We start from the raw sequence: 21,613 nt of genomic DNA on the forward strand, positions 1-21,613 counted from the left end.
AAAATAACCATTAAATTCTACAACCACCTAAAAGGAAGCGATTCCCAAACCTTCCATAACAAAGCCATCACCTACAGAGAGATGAACCTGGAGAAGAGTCCCCTAAGCAAGCTGGTCCTGGGGCTCTGTTCACAAACACAAAACACACCCCACAGAGCCCCAGGACAACAGCACAATTAGACCCAACCAAATCATGAGAAAACAAAAAGATAATTACTTGACACATTGGAAAGAATGAACAAAAAAACAGAGCAAACTAGAATGCTATTTGGCCCTAAATAGAGAGTACACAGTGGCAGAATACCTGACCACTGTGACTGACCCAAACTTAAGGAAAGCTTTGACTATTTACAGACTCAGTGAGCATAGCCTTGCTATTGAGAAAGGCCGCCGTAGGCAGACATGGCTCTCAAGAGAAGACAGGCTATGTGCACACTGCCCACAAAATGAGGTGGAAACTGAGCTGCACTTCCTAACCTCCTGCCCAACGTATGACCATATTAGAGAGACATATTTCCCTCAGATAACACAGATCCACAAAGAATTCGAAAACAAACCTAATTTTGATAAACTCCCATATCTACTGGGTGAAATTCCACAGTGTGCCATCACAGCAGCAAGATTTGTGACCTGTTGCCACGAGAAAAGGGCAACCAGTGAAGAACACACACCATTGAAAATACAACTCATATTTGTGCTTATTTATTTTCCCTTGTGTACTTTAACTATTTGTACAGTGTTACAACACACATACATATATATATATGACCTTTGTAATGTCTTTATTGTTGTGAAACTTCTGTATGTGTAATGTTTACTGTTAATTTTGATTGTTTATTTCACTTTTGTATATTATCTACCTCACTTGCTTTGGCAATGTTAACATGTTTCCCATGCCAATAAAGCCCCTTGAATTGAATTGATAGAGAGAGACAGACAAAGAGAGAGAGAGCGAGAGAGAGAGACAGACAAAGAGAGAGAGAGACAGACAAAGAGAGAGAGAGAGAGAGAGAGGCAGACAAAGAGCGAGAGAGAGAGAGAGACAGACAAAGAGCGAGAGAGAGAGAGCGACAGACAAAGAGCGAGAGAGAGAGAGCGACAGACAAAGAGCGAGAGAGAGAGAGCGACAGACAAAGAGCGAGAGAGAGAGCGACAGACAAAGAGCGAGAGAGAGAGCGACAGACAAAGAGCGAGAGAGAGAGCGACAGACAAAGAGCGAGAGAGAGAGCGACAGACAAAGAGCGAGAGAGAGCGACAGACAAAGAGAGAGAGCAACAGACAAAAAGAGAGAGACAGACAAAGAGAGAGACAGACAAAGAGCGAGAGAGACAGACAAAGAGCGAGAGAGACAGACAAAGAGCGAGAGAGAGAGAGAGACAGACAAAGAGCGAGAGAGAGAGAGCGACAGACAAAGAGCGAGAGAGAGAGAGACAGACAAAGAGCGAGAGAGAGAGCGACAGACAAAGAGCGAGAGAGAGCGACAGACAAAGAGCGAGAGAGAGAGAGAGAGACAGACAAAGAGCGAGAGAGAGAGCGACAGACAAAGAGCGAGAGAGAGCGACAGACAAAGAGCGAGAGAGAGAGACAGACAAAGAGCGAGAGAGAGAGCGACAGACAAAGAGCGAGAGAGAGCGACAGACAAAGAGCGAGAGAGAGAGAGAGAGACAGACAAAGAGCGAGAGAGAGAGCGACAGACAAAGAGCGAGAGAGAGCGACAGACAAAGAGCGAGAGAGAGAGCGACAGACAAAGAGCGAGAGAGAGAGAGAGAGAGACAGACAAAGAGCGAGAGAGAGAGAGAGAAAGACAAAGAGCGAGAGAGAGAGAGAGAGACAGACAAAGAGCGAGAGAGAGAGCGACAGACAAAGAGCGAGAGAGAGCGACAGACAAAGAGCGAGAGAGAGAGCGACAGACAAAGAGCGAGAGAGAGAGCGACAGACAAAGAGCGAGAGAGAGCGACAGACAAAGAGCGAGAGAGAGCGACAGACAAAGAGCGAGAGAGAGCGACAGACAAAGAGCGAGAGAGAGCGAGACAGACAAAGAGCGAGAGAGAGAGCGACAGACAAAGAGCGAGAGAGAGCGACAGACAAAGAGCGAGAGAGAGAGCGACAGACAAAGAGCGAGAGAGAGAGCGACAGACAAAGAGCGAGAGAGAGAGCGACAGACAAAGAGCGAGAGAGAGAGCGACAGACAAAGAGCGAGAGAGAGCGACAGACAAAGAGCGAGAGAGAGAGCGACAGACAAAGAGCGAGAGAGAGCGACAGACAAAGAGCGAGAGAGAGAGCGACAGACAAAGAGCGAGAGAGAGCGACAGACAAAGAGCGAGAGAGAGCGACAGACAAAGAGCGAGAGAGAGCGACAGACAAAGAGCGAGAGAGAGAGCGACAGACAAAGAGCGAGAGAGAGCGACAGACAAAGAGCGAGAGAGAGAGCGACAGACAAAGAGCGAGAGAGAGCGACAGACAAAGAGCGAGAGAGAGCGACAGACAAAGAGCGAGAGAGAGCGACAGACAAAGAGCGAGAGCAACAGACAAAGAGAGAGAGACAGACAAAGAGAGAGAGACAGACAAAGAGAGAGAGAGACAGACAAAGAGCGAGAGAGACAGACAAAGAGCGAGAGAGAGACAGACAAAGAGCGAGAGAGACAGACAAAGAGCGAGAGAGAGAGCGACAGACAAAGAGCGAGAGAGAGAGAGAGAGAGACAGACAAAGAGCGAGAGAGAGAGCGACAGACAAAGAGCGAGAGAGAGAGCGACAGACAAAGAGCGAGAGAGAGAGCGACAGACAAAGAGCGAGAGAGAGAGCGACAGACAAAGAGCGAGAGAGAGCGACAGACAAAGAGCGAGAGAGAGAGCGACAGACAAAGAGCGAGAGAGAGAGCGACAGACAAAGAGCGAGAGAGAGAGCGACAGACAAAGAGCGAGAGAGAGCGACAGACAAAGAGCGAAAGAGAGCGACAGACAAAGAGCGAGAGAGAGCGACAGACAAAGAGCGAGAGAGAGCGACAGACAAAGAGCGAGAGAGAGCGACAGACAAAGAGCGAGAGAGAGCGACAGGCAAAGAGAGAGAGCGACAGACAAAGAGAGAGAGACAGACAAAGAGCGAGAGAGACAGACAAAGAGAGAGAGAGACAGACAAAGAGAGAGAGAGACAGACAAAGAGAGAGAGAGACAGACAAAGAGAGAGAGAGACAGACAAAGAGAGAGAGAGACAGACAAAGAGAGAGAGAGACAGACAAAGAGAGAGAGACAGACAAAGAGAGAGAGACAGACAAAGAGAGAGAGAGACAGACAAAGAGCGAGAGAGACAGACAAAGTGCGAGAGAGACAGACAAAGTGCGAGAGAGAGAGAGACAGACAAAGAGCGAGAGAGAGAGAGAAAGACAGAGCGAGAGAGAGAGAGCGACAGACAAAGAGCGAGAGAGAGAGAGAGAGACAGACAAAGAGCTCCAAATTCACGAACACAGAAACAAGGTACCAAACAAAAAAAGAGTCATGGTCGTTTTAGACTAGAGCATCTGTGAAGATTCATCTTCTGTCCAGACAAAATGTATGTGGGGGAGGAGGGTGTGTGTGTGTGTGTGTGTGTGTCCGTGAACTACAAGCCAATGTGAATGTATTAATTGAAAACGGCACATTCCACTTGTGTCTTCATCGTCTGTTCGGGTAACTAGTTCTCATCAACCTAATTGGGGTTGTTTTTTGGGTCAGAGCAAAATGAACGAGCTGAATCTGCAGCAGTTAGTTACACATGTCCTGACTCCCATTCCCACTGGGGGAAACAGACTGGGAACAAGTGCTAAGGTCCAAGCTGAGTGAACGCTACAGTGTCCCTCTACCACAGCTACAGCGTCCCTCTACCACAGCGTCCCTCTACCACAGCTACAGCGTCCCTCTACCACAGCGTCCCTCTACCACAGCTACAGCGTCCCTCTACCACAGCGTCCCTCTACCACAGTGTCCCTCTACCACAGCTAGTGTCCCTCTACCACAGCTACAGCGTCCCTCTACCACAGCGTCCCTCTACCACAGCGTCCCTCTACCACAGCGTCCCTCTACCACAGCGTCCCTCTACCACAGCGTCCCTCTACCACAGCGTCCCTCTACCACAGCGTCCCTCTACCACAGCGTCCCTCTACCACAGCGTCCCTCTACCACAGCTACAGCGTCCCTCTACCACAGCTACAGCGTCCCTCTACCACAGCTACAGCGTCCCTCTACCACAGCTACAGCGTCCCTCTACCACAGCTACAGCGTCCCTCTACCACAGCTACAGTGTCCCTCTACAACAGTTCCAATAAACGTAGTGTGATCCTGGGACTCCACTAACCATCAGTAACCAGACATCACAAAACCAAAGCAGTACCCTCCCCTCTCTCTACCCTCTCCTCTCCACCCTCTCCTCTCCACCCTCTCATCTCTACCCTCTCACTACCCTCTCCTCTCCTCTCTCTACCCTCTCCTCTCCACCCTCTCATCTCTACCCTCTCATCTCTACCCTCTCCTATCCTCTCTACCCCCTCTACCCTCCCCTCTCCACCATACCCTCTCCCCTCACTACCCTCTCCTCTCTCTCCCCTCCCCTCTCCTCTCCTCTCACTACCCTCTCCTCTCTCTACCCTCTCCTCTCTCTACCCTCTCCTCTCTACCCTCTCCTCTCTACCCTCTCATCTCTACCCTCTCCTATCCTCTCTACCCCCTCTACCCTCCCCTCTCCACCATACCCTCTCCCCTCACTACCCTCTCCTCTCTCTCCCCTCCCCTCTCCTCTCCTCTCACTACCCTCTCCTCTCACTACCCTCTCCTCTCACTACCCTCTCCTCTCACTACCCTCTCCTCTCACTACCCTCTCCTCTCACTACCCTCTCCTCTCACTACCCTCTCCTCTCACTACCCTCTCCTCTCACTACCCTCTCCTCTCACTACCCTCTCCTCTCACTACCCTCTCCTCTCACTACCCTCTCCTCTCCCTACCCTCTCCTCTCCCTACCCTCTCCTCTCACTACCCTCTCCTCTCCCTACCCTCTCCTCTCACTACCCTCTCCTCTCCCTACCCTCTCCTCTCACTACCCTCTCCTCTCACTACCCTCTCCTCTCACTACCCTCTCCTCTCACTACCCTCTCCTCTCACTACCCTCTCCTCTCACTACCCCCTCCTCTCACTACCCCCTCCTCTCACTACCCCCTCCTCTCACTACCCCCTCCTCTCACTACCCCCTCCTCTCACTACCCTCTCCTCTCACTACCCTCTCCTCTCACTACCCTCTCCTCTCACTACCCTCTCCTCTCCCCTCTCCAGGTTATTGCTGTTAATGAGAATGTCTTCTCTGTCTGTCTGTTTGTCTCGTAAAGTGAAGGCTGGTAGCATTCAACTTAAAGCCTGCTGGTATAATGCATGATGATGAAGTGTTACTTCCCCAAGGTCAATAAATATGCCTACAAATCAGATCAGATCCTTACCAAAGTCGCTGTCAGAGCTGTCTGGGCCTTCCCCTCGGGGTTGGCTGCAGGCCAGGGCCTCACAAGTGAACCTGGTCCCGGGGTCCATGAGACAGGCCTTAGCGATGGATGTTACCAGGTACTCGTCCTCTGTGTTCCTCCAGCCCCACCAGCTGATCTCTGGTTGGCTGCAGCGAGCGATCACCGCCCCGTTCCTCTGGTGCCTGGTAGGACGGTAAGGAGAGGGGACTAACCATCAGTAAACACGCATCACGAAAACCAGAGCAGGTCAACACATTAGCCATGTGTTTAGAATGGGTTGGTCCATAGGCTGGGTATGGTGAGGATATTTGGAACGTGTGTGTGTGTGTTCTCCCCTCCCCTCTCTGACACCCAGGTAGCAACATATATCTCAGCTTGGATGACAGCCCACCACCTCAAGCTCAACCTCGACAAGACAGAGCTTCTCTTCCACCAGGGGAAGGCCTGCTCGCGCCAAGACGGTTGACAACTCAGTGTAGTATGGTGTGTGTGTGTGTGTGTGTGTGTGTGTGTGTGTAGTATGGTGTGTGTGTGTGTGTGTGGTATGGTGTGTGTGTGTGTGTGGTATGGTGTGTGTGTGTGTGTGTGGTATGGTGTGTGTGCATGTAGTATGGTGTGTGTGTGTGTGTGTGTGTGTGTGTGTGGTATGGTGTGTGTGTGTAGTGTGGTGTGTGTGTGTGTGTGTGTGTTATGGTGTGTGTGTGTGTAGTATGGTGTGTGTGTAGTATGGTGTGTATGTGTGGTATGGTGTGTGTGTGTGTGGTATGGTGTGTGTGTGTAGTATGGTGTGTGTGTGTGTGTGTGTGTGTGTGTGTGTGTGTTATGGTGTGTGTGTGTGTGTAGTATGGTGTGTGTGTAGTATGGTGTGTATGTGTGGTATGGTGTGTGTGTGTGTGGTATGGTGTGTGTGTGTGTGTGTGTGTGTGTGTGTGTGTGTGTGTGTGTAGTGTGTGTGTGTGTGTGTAGTATGGTGTGTGTGTAGTATGGTGTGTGTGTGTGTGTGTGTGTGGTATGGTGTGTGTGTGTGTGTGTGTGGTATGGTGTGTGTGTGTGTGTGTAGTATGGTGTGTGTGTAGTATGGTGTGTGTGTGTGTAGTATGGTGTGTGTGTGTGTGTGTGTGTGGTGTGTGTGTGTGTAGTATGGTGTGTGTGTGTGTGTGTTATGCTGTGTGTGTGTGTGTGTAGTATGGTGTGTTATGGTGTGTGTGTGAGTGTAGTATGGTGTGTGTGTGTGTATAGTGTGTAGTAGTGTGTGTGTAGAGTATGGTGTGTGTGTGTAGGTGTAGTCGTGTGTACCTACCTATAGACGACCACAGGGATTCTATTGGAGGATCTGAAGGAACCCACACTCTCCAGCTCCTTGTCTGTGATCCACACTGGGACCAGCAGCTGCTGGGGATAGCTGGAGCACAACCTGGCAGGAGAGGAGAGAGGTTAGGATATAGACACCAGGAGAGGAGAGAGGTTAGGATATAGACACCAGGAGAGGAGAGAGGTTAGGATATATACACCAGGAGAGGAGAGAGGTTAGGATATATACACCGGGAGAGGAGAGAGGTTAGGATATAGACACCAGGAGAGGAGAGAGGTTAGGATATAGACACCAGGAGAGGAGAGAGGTTAGGATATAGACACCAGGAGAGGAGAGAGGTTAGGATATAGACACCAGGAGAGGAGAGAGGTTAGGATATAGACACCAGGAGAGGAGAGAGGTTAGGATATAGACACCAGGAGAGGAGAGAGGTTAGGATATAGACACCAGGAGAGGAGAGAGGTTAGGATATAGACACCAGGAGAGGAGAGAGGTTAGGATATAGACACCAGGAGAGGAGAGAGGTTAGGATATAGACACCAGGAGAGGAGAGAGGTTAGGATATAGACACCAGGAGAGGAGAGAGGTTAGGATATAGACACCAGGAGAGGAGAGAGGTTAGGATATAGACACCAGGAGAGGAGAGAGGTTAGGATATAGACACCAGGAGAGGAGAGAGGTTAGGATATAGACACCAGGAGAGGAGAGAGGTTAGGATATAGACACCAGGAGAGGAGAGAGGTTAGGATATAGACACCAGGAGAGGAGAGAGGTTAGGATATAGACACCAGGAGAGGAGAGAGGTTGGGATATATACACCAGGAGAGGAGAGAGGTTAGGATATAGACACCAGGAGAGGAGAGAGGTTAGGATATAGACACCAGGAGAGGAGAGAGGTTAGGATATAGACACCAGGAGAGGAGAGAGGTTAGGATATAGACACCAGGAGAGGAGAGAGGTTAGGATATATACACCAGGAGAGGAGAGAGGTTAGGATATAGACACCAGGAGAGGAGAGAGGTTAGGATATAGACACCAGGAGAGGAGAGAGGTTAGGATATAGACACCAGGAGAGGAGAGAGGTTAGGATATAGACACCAGGAGAGGAGAGAGGTTAGGATATAGACACCAGGAGAGGAGAGAGGTTAGGATATAGACACCAGGAGAGGAGAGAGGTTAGGATATAGACACCAGGAGAGGAGAGAGGTTAGGATATAGACACCAGGAGAGGAGAGAGGTTGGGATATATACACCAGGAGAGGAGAGAGGTTAGGATATAGACACCAGGAGAGGAGAGAGGTTAGGATATAGACACCAGGAGAGGAGAGAGGTTAGGATATAGACACCAGGAGAGGAGAGAGGTTAGGATATAGACACCAGGAGAGGAGAGAGGTTAGGATATAGACACCAGGAGAGGAGAGAGGTTAGGATATAGACACCAGGAGAGGAGAGAGGTTAGGATATAGACACCAGGAGAGGAGAGAGGTTAGGATATAGACACCAGGAGAGGAGAGAGGTTAGGATATAGACACCAGGAGAGGAGAGAGGTTAGGATATATACACCAGGAGAGGAGAGAGGTTAGGATATAGACACCAGGAGAGGAGAGAGGTTAGGATATATACACCAGGAGAGGAGAGAGGTTAGGATATAGACACCAGGAGAGGAGAGAGGTTGGGATATAGACACCAGGAGAGGAGAGAGGTTAGGATATAGACACCAGGAGAGGAGAGAGGTTAGGATATAGACACCAGGAGAGGAGAGAGGTTAGGATATAGACACCAGGAGAGGAGAGAGGTTAGGATATAGACACCAGGAGAGGAGAGAGGTTAGGATATAGACACCAGGAGAGGAGAGAGGTTGGGATATAGACACCAGGAGAGGAGAGAGGTTAGGATATAGACACCAGGAGAGGAGAGAGGTTAGGATATAGACACCAGGAGAGGAGAGAGGTTAGGATATAGACACCAGGAGAGGAGAGAGGTTGGGATATATACACAGTGAAGAGGAGACTCTGGGATGCTGGCCTTCTCGGCAGAGTTGCAAAGAAAAAGCCATATCTCAGACTGGCCAATAAAAATAAAAGATTAAGATGGGCAAAGAACACAGACACTGGACAGAGGAACAGCATCCCGGAGTCGCCTCTTCACTGTTGACGTTGAGACTGGTGTTTTGCGGGTACTGTTTAATGAAGCTGGCAGTTGAGAACTTGTGAGGCGTCTCTTTCTCAAACTAGACACTCTAATGTACTTGTCCTCCTTTGAACCGGGGCCTCCCACTCCTCTTTCTATTCTGGTTAGAGCCAGTTTGTGCTGTTCTGTGAAGGGAGTAGTACACAGCGTTGTACGAGAACTTCAGTTTCTCAGAACAAGAATAGACTAACGAGTTTCAGAAGAAAGTTCTTTGTGTCTGGCCATTTTGAGCCTGTAATCAAACCCACAAATGCTGATGCTCCAGATACTCAACTAGTCTAGAGAAGGCCAGTTTTATTGCTTCTTTAAATCAGAACAACAGTTTTCAGCTGTGCTAACATACTTACAAAAGGGTTTTCTAATGTTCAATTAGCCTTTTAAAAGTTATAAACTTGGATTAGCTAACACAACGTGCCATTGGAACACAGGAGTGATGGTTGCTGTTTTAAATGGGCCTCTGTACACCTATGTAGATATTCCATAACAAAATTGACCTTTCCAGCTACAATAGTCATTTACAACATTAACAATGTCTACACTGCATTTCAGATCAATTTGATGTCATTTTAAATGGACGTTTTTTTGTCTGTTTTGCTTTTCTTTCAAAAAACAAGGACATTTCTAAGCGAGCCCAAACGTTTGAGCGGTAGTGTAGATGGTATCAACACTGGCGAGCTCTAAAAGCCCTGAGATAAATAAATAATAGACATATAAACACACACAGAAAAGCAGGGTAATTATCAAGATAGGGCGTCAAGACTGACGCCATTTTAGGTGAGAGTTTATTAGAGAGAGGGGTTTTTCCATTCTCAGATATCCAAAGTGAGATTGTTTTTAAGCATCGCTTGGAGAAAACAGAGATATTCAGGAGGCTCTCCCTCAACGCTCAACATCATAGCAAATATGTTTATAATCTATTTTTGACGATAATCTGTTCTGACAGCCCAACACAACACCATCTCCATGCCTCCTCTACTTTACAGGGCATTCAGAAAGTATTCAGACCCCTTGATTTTTTCCCCCACATTTTGTTACATTACAGCCTTATTCTAAAATTGATTAAATTGTTTTTCCCTCACCTGAAATCTCCACACAATAACCCATAACGACAAAGCGAAAGCAGGTTTTTAGAAATGTTCGCTAATTTATAAAAAAAATGACTGAAATTAGACATTTACATACGTTTTCAGACCCTTTACTCAGTACTTTGTTAGCGATTAAAGTCTAGAGTATTTTTGGGTATGACGCTACAAGCTTGGCACATCTGAATTTGGGTATTTTGTCTTCTCAGCAAATCCTCTCCAGCTCTGTCAGGTTGGATGGGGAATGTTGCTGCACAGCCATTTTAAGGTCTCTACCAGAGATGTTAGATGGGGTTCAAGTCTGGGCTCTGGCTGGGCCACTCAAGGACATTCAGAGACTCCCTCTCTCCCTACTGTCTCTGTCATCCCTCCCGTCCTCCCTCCCTCCCTCCCTACTGTCTCTGTCCCCCCCTCCCTCCCTCCTATCCCGCCCCCTCCCTCCCACAGAGCTGTCACACAGATGATCAAGAGCCAAGTAATGACACAGAGAGAAGAAGGTTTAAACACTGACTGGCACAGAAAATGCTCTTTGAAATGCTGAGTCACTCTCCCCATCCAGTCTGTTCCGTTAGCTAGTCTGGGACCGTTTGACAGCACAGACAGACGTGCCTGCTTAGGAGACTGTGGGCTGGCTAATTAAGGGGGTGGTGCTGTGTCGTACACGATGAGGCAGTAGTTTGATCATAAATCGTCTTGCTCCGCGTTGAGACTGGGGGGGCCATGTGTCTGTGTGTGTGTCTGTTTGTGTGTCTGTGTGTGTGTATGGGTGTCAGTGTGTGTCAGTGTGTGTGTGTGTCAGTGTGTGTGTCAGTGTGTGTGTGTCAGTGTGTGTGTGTGTGTGTGTGTGTGTGTGTCAGTGTGTCTGTGTGTGTGTGTGTCAGTGTGTGTGTCAGTGTGTGTGTCAGTGTGTGTGTGTGTGTGTGTGTGTGTGTCAGTGTGTGTGTGTGTGTGTGTCGTACTTGTATTTGAGGTTGATGTCAGACACTCTCCAGGCGTTCTGCATGTCAAAGCCCATCCTCTTAACCTCCATCTGCAGCCTCTGACGAACATGGTCACCTACACAGAGAGAAAGAGGACATGGTCACCTACACACAGAGAGAAAGAGGACATGGTCACCTACACAGAGAGAGAAAGAGGACATGGTCACCTACACAGAGAGAGAAAGAGGACATGGTCACCTACACAGAGAGAAAGAGGACATGGTCACCTACACAGAGAGAGAAAGAGGACATGGTCACCTACACAGAGAGAGAAAGAGGACATGGTCACCTACACAGAGAGAGAAAAAGGACATGGTCACCTGTCTGAGGGAAAGGGAGGATGTGATATGAACACAATGGGTACAACGAGGGAACCAGAACCCTGAGTTCATTAATTCTTAAGCACAAAAATCGGTATATTCTCTGTGCATTACTGTGTATCCGCGGGCACACACACGTTTGTCTGTTAGGAGTGAAGTGATAAAGGCTATTAACAATTCAGTTCTCTGAGCCGTAAACTCAAAAACGTATTGTCTGTCTGTCTGTCTGTCTGTCTGTCTGTCTGTCTGTCTGTCTGTCTGTCTGTCTGTCTGTCTGTCTGTCTGTCTGTCTGTCTGTCTGTCTGTCTGTCTGTCTGTCTGTCTGTCTGTCTGTCTGTCTGTCTGTCTGTCTGTCTGTCTGTCTGTCTGTCTGTCTGTCTGTCTGTCTGTCTGTCTGTCTGTCTGTCTGTCTGTCTGTCTGTCTGTCTGTCTGTCTGTCTGTCTGTCTGTCTGTCTGTCTGTCTGTCTGTCTGTCTGTCTGTCTGTCTGTCTGTCTGTCTGTCTGTCTGTCTGTCTGTCTGTCTGTCTGTCTGTCTGTCTGTCTGTCTGTCTGTCTGTCTGTCTGTCTGTCTGTCTGTCTGTCTGTCTGTCTGTCTGTCTGTCTGTCTGTCTGTCTGTCTGTCTGTGCGTGACTCTGACCTGGTCTACAGAGGTGTAGGTGCTGGTCCTCGTCATCAGTGCTGCTCCCCAGACACCAGGCGTGGTAGGCCAGGGCGAACAGATCCTCCAGCCTGCCAGGGTTGGCTATGGCCCGGTTCAGACGTCTCAGCCACTCCTGGCACTGCTTGAAGGTGGAGAAGTGGCATCTGAGGAGATAACAGAACAACAACAAAAAGGACAGGAAGTCAGAGGATGGTCAGGACCTTTAAAAGCATCATCACAGTTTCACCACATCATCACTGTTTCACCACATCATCACGGTTTCACCACAGTCTCACCACATTATCACGGTTTCACCACATCATCGCAGTCTCACCACATCATCACTGTTTCACCACATCATCACATCATCACAGTCTCACCACATCATCACTGTCTCACCACATCATCACGGTTTCACCACAGTCTCACCACATCATCACGGTTTCACCACAGTCTCACCACATCATCACGGTTTCACCACAGTCTCACCACATTATCACGGTTTCACCACATTATCACATTATCACCACATCATCACGGTTTCACCACATCATCACGGTTTCACCACATCATCACAGTCTCACCACATCATCACGGTTTCACCAGTCTCACCACATTATCACGGTTTCACCACATTATCACATTATCACCACATCATCACGGTTTCACCACATCATCACGGTTTCACCACATTATCACGGTTTCACCACATCATCACGGTTTCACCACAGTCTCACCACATTATCACGGTTTCACCACATCATCACGGTTTCACCACAGTCTCACCACATTATCACGGTTTCACCACATCATCACAGTCTCACCACATCACAGTCTCACCACATCATCACAGTCTCACCACATCATCACAGTGTCACCACATCATCACAGTGTCACCACATCATCACAGTGTCACCACATCATCACAGTGTCACCACATCATCACAGTGTCACCACATCATCAGTGTCACCACATCATCAGTGTCACCACATCATCAGTGTCACCACATCATCAGTGTCACCACATCATCAGTGTCACCACATCATCACAGTCTCACCACATCATCGACCATCGCGTGGACAGGAAGACTATCTTCTATCAACACATCTACTCTGCTACACGCGCAACACTGACCCTGTTGGAGCTAGAAACACCAGCAACACTGACCCTGTTGGAGCTAGAAACACCAGCAACACTGACCCTGTTGGAGCTAGAAACACCAGCATTACTGCCCTGTTGGAGCTAGAAACACCAGCATTACTGCCCTGTTGGAGCTAGAAACACCAGCATTACTGCCCTGTTGGAGCTAGAAACACCAGCATTACTGACCCTGTTGGAGCTAGAAACACCAGCATTACTGCCCTGTTGGAGCTAGAAACACAAGCATTACAGCCCTGTTGGAGCTAGAAACACCAGCATTACTGCTCTGTTGGAGCTAGAAACACCAGCATTACTGCCCTGTTGGAGCTAGAAACACAAGCATTACTGCCCTGTTGGAGCTAGAAACACAAGCATTACTGCACTGTTGGAGCTAGAAACACCAGCATTACTGCCCTGTTGGAGCTAGAAACACCAGCATTACTGCCCTGTTGGAGCTAGAAACACAAGCATTACTGCCCTGTTGGAGCTAGAAACACAAGCATTACTGCCCTGTTGGAGCTAGAAACACCAGCATTACTGTACTGTTGGAGCTAGAAACACAAGCATTACTGCTCTGTTGGAGCTAGAAACACAAGCATTACTGCCCTGTTGGAGCTAGAAACACCAGCTACTGACCCTGTTGGAGCTAGAAACACCAGCTACTGACCCTGTTGGAGCTAGAAACACCAGCTACTGACCCTGTTGGAGCTAGAAACACAAGCATTACTGCCCTGTTGGAGCTAGAAACACCAGCTACTGACCCTGTTGGAGCTAGAAACACCAGCATTACTGTACTGTTGGAGCTAGAAACACAAGCATTACTGCCCTGTTGGAGCTAGAAACACAAGCATTACTGCACTGTTGGAGCTAGAAACACCAGCATTACTGCCCTGTTGGAGCTAGAAACACAAGCATTACTGCTCTGTTGGAGCTAGAAACACAAGCATTACTGCCCTGTTGGAGCTAGAAACACCAGCTACTGACCCTGTTGGAGCTAGAAACACCAGCATTACTGTACTGTTGGATCTAGAAACACCAGCATTACTGCCCTGTTGGAGCTAGAAACACAAGCATTACTGCACTGTTGGAGCTAGAAACACAAGCATTACTGCCCTGTTGGAGCTAGAAACACAAGCATTACTACCCTGTTGGAGCTAGAAACACAAGCATTACTGCACTGTTGGAGCTAGAAACACAAGCATTACTGCTCTGTTGGAGCTAGAAACACCAGCATTACTGCCCTGTTGGAGCTAGAAACACAAGCATTACTGCCCTGTTGGAGCTAGAAACACAAGCATTACTGCTCTGTTGGAGCTAGAAACACAAGCATTACTGCCCTGTTGGAGCTAGAAACACAAGCATTACTGCTCTGTTGGAGCTAGAAACACAAGCATTACTGCTCTGTTGGAGCTAGAAACATAAGCATTACTGCCCTGTTGGAGCTAGAAACACAAGCATTACTGCTCTGTTGGAGCTAGAAACACAAGCATTACTGCTCTGTTGGATCTAGAAACACAAGCATTACTGCACTGTTGGAGCTAGAAAGACAAGCATTACTGCCCTGTTGGAGCTAGAAACACAAGCATTACTGCTCTGTTGGAGCTAGAAACATAAGCATTACTGCCCTGTTGGAGCTAGAAACACCAGCATTACTGCCCTGTTGGAGCTAGAAACACCAGCATTACTGCCCTGTTGGAGCTAGAAACACAAGCATTACTGCCCTGTTGGAGCTAGAAACACCAGCATTACTGCCCTGTTGGAGCTAGAAACACCAGCATTACTGCCCTGTTGGAGCTAGAAACACCAGCATTACTGCCCTGTTGGAGCTAGAAACACCAGCATTACTGCCCTGTTGGAGCTAGAAACACCAGCATTACTGCCCTGTTGGAGCTAGAAACACCAGCATTACTGCCCTGTTGGAGCTAGAATAGAGCTAAAAACACCAGCATTACTGCCCTGTTGGAGCTAGAAACACCAGCATTACGTGGTAAAAGCCATCACAATCAAAGACATGGAAATACTTCTGATGTGTGTGTGTTTATGAGAGAGAAAGTGGGCTCTTAGTTCAGTTGAAAACTCAAGTCTTTACAACAACAACAACAAAAAAACACACAAAAAAGCCATCTAAATGTTTTTTGAGCCAAACCAGTTCTTAAGCAAACTTCATGACATCTGTTTTCCAACTCCGAGCAAAATAACAAAGAGGTCGTTCTCTCAACAGTTCTCACTAGTAGAAATATTGTGGAAAATCCATCCATCCACACACACACACAAACGAGACTATTGCCAAGTATCCTTGTTTTAGAACTGAGCTTATAAATGCAGTTAAATATTTTTTAAAAAAAAGTTTTTTTTAAATGTCAAATCAATCAACCATGAATCAAAAATGAATACTATTATGAAAACAAATCTTATTTTTGATCTGGTAGAAAAACAGAAGAAAAAAAACTGATTCATGGGGCATCAACCTGACCAATCACCACAGGTCACTGGCCAGTGTAGTTATCAACCTGACCAATCACCACAGGTCACTGGCCAGTGTAGTTATCAACCTGACCAATCACCATAGGTCACTGGCTAGTGTAGTTATCAATCTGACCAATCACCACAGGTCACTGGCCAGTGTAGTTATCAGTCTGACCAATCACCATAGGTCACTGGCCAGTGTAGTTATCAGTCTGACCAATCACCATAGGTCACTGGCCAGTGTAGTTATCAACCTGACAAATCACCACAGGTCAACCTGACCAATCACCATAGGTCACTGGCCAGTGTAGTTATCAGTCTGACCAATAACCATAGGTCACTGGCCAGTGTAGTTATCAATCTGACCAATCACCATAGGTCACTGGCCAGTGTAGTTATCAGTCTGACCAATAACCAAAGGTCACTGGCCAGTGTAGTTATCAGTCTGACCAATAACCATAGGTCACTGGCCAGTGTAGTTATCAATCTGACCAATCACCATAGGTCACTGGCCAGTGTAGTTATCAGTCTGACCAATCACCATAGGTCACTGGCCAGTGTAGTTATCAATCTGACCAATCACCATAGGTCACTGGCCAGTGTAGTTATCAATCTGACCAATCACCATAGGTCACTGGCCAGTGTAGTTATCAATCTGACCAATCACCATAGGTCACTGGCCAGTGTAGTTATCAATCTGACCAATCACCATAGGTCACTGGCCAGTGTAGTTATCAATCTGACCAATCACCATAGGTCACTGGCCAGTGTAGTTATCAATCTGACCAATCACCATAGGTCACTGGCCAGTGTAGCTATCAATCTGACCAATCACCATAGGTCACTGGCCAGTGTAGTTATCAGTCTGACCAATCACCAAAGGTCACTGGCCAGTGTAGTTATCAGTCTGACCAATAACCATAGGTCACTGGCCAGTGTAGTTATCAATCTGACCAATCACCATAGGTCACTGGCCAGTGTAGTTATCAGTCTGACCAATCACCATAGGTCACTGGCCAGTGTAGTTATCAGTCTGACCAATCACCATAGGTCACTGGCCAGTGTAGTTATCAATCTGACCAATCACCATAGGTCACTGGCCAGTGTAGTTATCAGTCTGACCAATCACCAAAGGTCACTGGCCAGTGTAGTTATCAGTCTGACCAATAACCATAGGTCACTGGCCACTGTAGTTATCAATCTAACCAATCACCATAGGTCACTGGCCAGTGTAGTTTTCAATCTGACCAATCACCATAGGTGACTGGCCAGTGTAGTGATCAGTCTGACCAATCACCATAGGTCACTGGCCAGTGTAGTTATCAGTCTGACCAATAACCATAGGTCACTGGCCAGTGTAGTTATCAATCTGACCAATCACCATAGGTCACTGGCCAGTGTAGTTATCAGTCTGACCAATCACCATAGGTCACTGGCCAGTGTAGTTATCAATCTGACCAATCACCATAGGTCACTGGCCAGTGTAGTTATCAATCTGACCAATCACCATAGGTCACTGGCCAGTGTAGTTATCAGTCTGACCAATCACCATAGGTCACTGGCCAGTGTAGTTATCAGTCTGACCAATCACCATAGGAGTTTCTCTCTTTTTACCTGACAACTTTAGAGTCCTTGCAGGTGATGTGCAGTTGAAACATGTGTCGGCTCTCCACACTCTCGATCAGCATCAGAGGTACCTGTAGGGGGAGCCAGAGAGACATGACATTACACAGGACCCACAACACTTCTAGTTTAGCTACGCTATTGTAGAGTAGGCTGCGAGCCCGAGGAGGTAGCCAGACATTCCCCCCCCCACACACACAGCAGAGGTAGCACTTCAGTGGGGATTGGAAGATGACATTGGTGCTAGACTTAACTCTCCCCATTGGTTATGTAAATTCAGTCAAGCCTCTGTTTAGGTATATAGGCCTAAAACGGACCACACAACAACATCTCCATAGCAACACCAATATCTAGCCTTTTAAAAAACAGCAGCATCACTTGAACTTCCTTATAAAATCATCACATTGCAAGTTAAATCACCTTTCAATAAACTAGAAAGTTTATATGTCAAGGTATTTACACTTTTCATTGTTGTCATATAGTAAATTGCCACACAGTTAATCTCATTCATACAAAAACAACAACCATTATACAACCATATAAATCATTTTAGGTCAAGGCCTGTAGTCTATTCTAGAGTGTTCCCTCTGTCATGCTGAGCCTGATTCTAGAGTGTTCCCTCTGTCATGCTGAGCCTGATTCTAGAGTGTTCCCTCTGTCATGCTGAGCCTGATTCTAGAGTGTTCCCTCTGTCATGCTGAGCCTGATTCTAGAGTGTTCCCTCTGTCATGCTGAGCCTGATTCTAGAGTGTTCCCTCTGTCATGCTGAGCCTGATTCTAGAGTGTTCCCTCTGTCATGCTGAGCCTGATTCTAGAGTGTTCCTTCTGTCATGCTGAGCCTGATTCTAGAGTGTTCCCTCTGTCATGCTGAGCCTGATTCTAGAGTGTTCCCTCTGTCATGCTGAGCCTGATTCTAGAGTGTTCCCTCTGTCATGCTGAGCCTGATTCTAGAGTGTTCCCTCTGTCATGCTGAGCCTGATTCTAGAGTGTTCCCTCTGTCATGCTGAGCCTGATTCTAGAGTGTTCCCTCTGTCATGCTGAGCCTGATTCTAGAGTGTTCCTTCTGTCATGCTGAGCCTGATTCTAGAGTGTTCCCTCTGTCATGCTGAGCCTGATTCTAGAGTGTTCCCTCTGTCATGCTGAGCCTGATTCTAGAGTGTTCCCTCTGTCATGCTGAGCCTGATTCTAGAGTGTTCCCTCTGTCATGCTGAGCCTGATTCTAGAGTGTTCCCTCTGTCATGCTGAGCCTGATTCTAGAGTGTTCCATCTGTCATGCTGAGCCTGATTCTAGAGTGTTCCCTCTGTCATGCTGAGCCTGATTCTAGAGTGTTCCCTCTGTCATGCTGAGCCTGATTCTAGAGTGTTCCCTCTGTCATGCTGAGCCTGATTCTAGAGTGTTCCCTCTGTCATGCTGAGCCTGATTCTAGAGTGTTCCCTCTGTCATGCTGAGCCTGATTCTAGAGTGTTCCCTCTGTCATGCTGAGCCTGATTCTAGAGTGTTCCCTCTGTCATGCTGAGCCTGATTCTAGAGTGTTCCCTCTGTCATGCTGAGCCTGATTCTAGAGTGTTCCCTCTGTCATGCTGAGCCTGATTCTAGAGTGTTCCCTCTGTCATGCTGAGCCTGATTCTAGAGTGTTCCCTCTGTCATGCTGAGCCTGATTCTAGAGTGTTCCCTCTGTCATGCTGAGCCTGATTCTAGAGTGTTCCCTCTGTCATGCTGAGCCTGATTCTAGAGTGTTCCCTCTGTCATGCTGAGCCTGATTCTAGAGTGTTCCCTCTGTCATGCTGAGCCTGATTCTAGAGTGTTCCCTCTGTCATGCTGAGCCTGATTCTAGAGTGTTCCCTCTGTCATGCTGAGCCTGATTCTAGAGTGTTCCCTCTGTCATGCTGAGCCTGATTCTAGAGTGTTCCCTCTGTCATGCTGAGCCTGATTCTAGAGTGTTCCCTCTGTCATGCTGAGCCTGATTCTAGAGTGTTCCATCTGTCATGCTGAGCCTGATTCTAGAGTGTTCCCTCTGTCATGCTGAGCCTGATTCTAGAGTGTTCCCTCTGTCATGCTGAGCCTGATTCTAGAGTGTTCCCTCTGTCATGCTGAGCCTGATTCTAGAGTGTTCCCTCTGTCATGCTGAGCCTGATTCTAGAGTGTTCCCTCTGTCATGCTGAGCCTGATTCTAGAGTGTTCCCTCTGTCATGCTGAGCCTGATTCTAGAGTGTTCCCTCTGTCATGCTGAGCCTGTCGTGTTCCATTACCGCAGCTCTGTTATTGGTCCACGGGGTCAGAGGTGTTAATGACGTCACTCCAAACTCAACAGTTATACAATTACCCAATGAGGCTTGACTTTTGATTGGGGCTGACCAATCACCATCCACGCTGGTGGGTGGGTGGGTGTGTGGGGGGGGGTTAGATTGCTTCCAATTGAAAAGTTAAAATGAGATTTTATTCTTCTAGGGTGCACATTAATCGAGCAGCAGTCAGTCTGAACCGAACAGAGAATTAATGACAGAAGCTCGTCTAGACTGTGAGGGAGGACGGGGGGGAGCCGAGGGTTGCCATTGACACAATGTACTCACAGAAATGTGATTGTCCACACCTGGATAGGTCTACAACACAGTAACAGGCACCAGGAACAGAGAGGGAGAAGAAACAGACCGAGCGAGGGGGAGCAGAGAGACAAAAAGGGGGAGCAAAGAGAGAAAGAGGGGGGGAGCAGAGAGAGAGAGAGAGAGAGAAAGAGGGGGAGCAGAGAGAGAGAGAGAAAGAGGGGGAGCAGAGAGAGAGAGAGAGAGAGAGAGAGAGGGAGCAGAGAGAGAGAGAGAGAGAGAGAGGGGGGGGAGCAGAGAGAGAGAGAGAGAGAGAGAGGGGGGGAGCAGAGAGAGAGAGAGAGAGGGGGGGGGAGCAGAGAGAGAGAGAGAGAGAGGGGGGGAGCAGAGAGAGAGAGAGGGGGGGAGCAGAGAGAGAGAGAGAGAGAGAGACAGAGGGGGAGCAGAGAGAGAGAGAGAGAGAGAGAGAGAGAGAGAGAGAGAAAGAGGGGGAGCAGAGAGAGAGGGGGAGCAGAGAGAGAGAGAGAGAGAGAGAGAGAGAGAAAGAGGGGGAGCAGAGAGAGAGAGAGAGAGAAAGGGGGGGAGCAGAGAGAGAGAGAGAGAGAGAGAGAAAGAGGGGGAGCAGAGGGAGAGAGAGAGAAAGAGGGGGAGCAGAGGGAGAGAGAGAGAAAGAGGGGGAGCAGAGAGAAAGAGGGGGAGCAGAGAGAGAGAAATAGGGGGAGCAGAGAGAGAGAGAAAGAGGGGGAGCAGAGAGAGAGAGAAAGAGGGAGAGCAGAGAGAGAGAGAGAAAGAGGGGGAGGAGAGAGAGAGAAAGAGGGGGAGCAGAGAGAGAGAGAGACAGAGGGGGAGCAGAGAGAGAGAGAGACAGAGGGGGAGCAGAGAGAGAGAGAAAGAGGGAGAGCAGAGAGAGAAAGAGGGAGAGCAGAGAGAGAAAGAGGGAGAGCAGAGAGAGAGAGAGAAAGAGGGAGAGCAGAGAGAGAGAGAGAAAGAGGGGGAGCAGAGAGAAAGAGGGAGAGCAGAGAGAGAGAGAAAGAGGGAGAGCAGAGAGAGAGAGAAAGAGGGAGAGCAGAGAGAGAGAGAAAGAGGGAGAGCAGAGAGAGAGAGAAAGAGGGGGAGCAGAGAGAGAGAGAGAGAAAGAGGGGGAGCAGAGAGAGAAAGAGGGAGAGCAGAGAGCGAAGCAGAGAGAGAGAGGGAGAGCAGAGAGAGAAGCAGAGAGAGAGAGGGAGAGCAGAGAGAAGCAGAGAGAGAAAGAGGGAGAGCAGAGAGAGAAAGAGAAAGAGCAGAGAGAGAAAGAGGGGGAGCAGAGAGAGAACGGTGTCAAGACGGGAAGAAATGGAAAAATGATTAAACTAAAGAAATAAAACAGAAGGAAGTGGAGGTTAAATGGAACATCAAAAGACAGTGAGCTAAAGATGGAAGATAATAAACTGAAGCAGAGAAAAAAAATCACAAGGTAGAACCACAACCAAGAGAAGGAGAGAAGAGAAGAAAAGAGAAGGAAATAAGAGAAGGAGAGAAGAGAAGGAGAGAAGGAGAGAAGAGAAGGAGAGAAGGAGAGAAGAGAAGAAAAGGAGAGAAGAGAAGGAGAGAAGGAGAGAAGAGAAGAAAAGGAGAGAAGAGAAGGAGAGAAGAGAAGGAGAGAAGACGAGAAAAGGAGAGAAGAGAAGGAGAGAAGACGAGAAAAGAGAAGGAGAGAAGAGAAGGAGAGAAGAGAAGGAGAGAAGACGAGAACAGAGAAGGAGAGAAGAGAAGGAGAGAAGGAGAGAAGAGAAGGAGAGAAGAGAAGGAGAGAAGAGAAGAGAAGAGGAGAGAAGACGAGAAAAGAGAAGGAGAGAAGA

The 21,613-nt window shown here is 48.1% G+C and overlaps 1 protein-coding gene across 17 annotated transcripts in view; it reads right to left on the reverse strand.

The window, feature by feature from the left end:
* LOC110519104 (phosphatidylinositol-3,5-bisphosphate 3-phosphatase MTMR4) overlaps positions 1-21,613 on the reverse strand; it is a 123,129-nt gene that overhangs the window by 45,980 nt on the left and 55,536 nt on the right. For 9 of the 17 annotated variants that reach the window (XM_090188843.1, XM_090188840.1, XM_090188841.1 and 6 more), the window contains 6 exons: positions 19,806-19,835; positions 17,226-17,308; positions 12,002-12,168; positions 11,022-11,118; positions 6,779-6,892; positions 5,458-5,660 (listed from right to left, as the gene is read on the reverse strand). In XM_090188843.1, the coding sequence (XP_090044969.1) occupies positions 5,458-5,660; positions 6,779-6,892; positions 11,022-11,118; positions 12,002-12,168; positions 17,226-17,308; positions 19,806-19,835 (694 nt within the window). The remainder of the gene's footprint in view (positions 1-5,457; positions 5,661-6,778; positions 6,893-11,021; positions 11,119-12,001; positions 12,169-17,225; positions 17,309-19,805; positions 19,836-21,613) is intronic. The other 8 variants (XM_090188848.1, XM_090188850.1, XM_090188849.1 and 5 more) reach the window with 1 other exon arrangement.

The sequence above is a fragment of the Oncorhynchus mykiss genome, chromosome 10 (genome assembly GCF_057628025.1).
Source record: "Oncorhynchus mykiss isolate SJ-2025 chromosome 10, ASM5762802v1, whole genome shotgun sequence".
In the NCBI taxonomy this organism is placed as follows: Eukaryota; Metazoa; Chordata; class Actinopteri; order Salmoniformes; family Salmonidae; genus Oncorhynchus; species Oncorhynchus mykiss.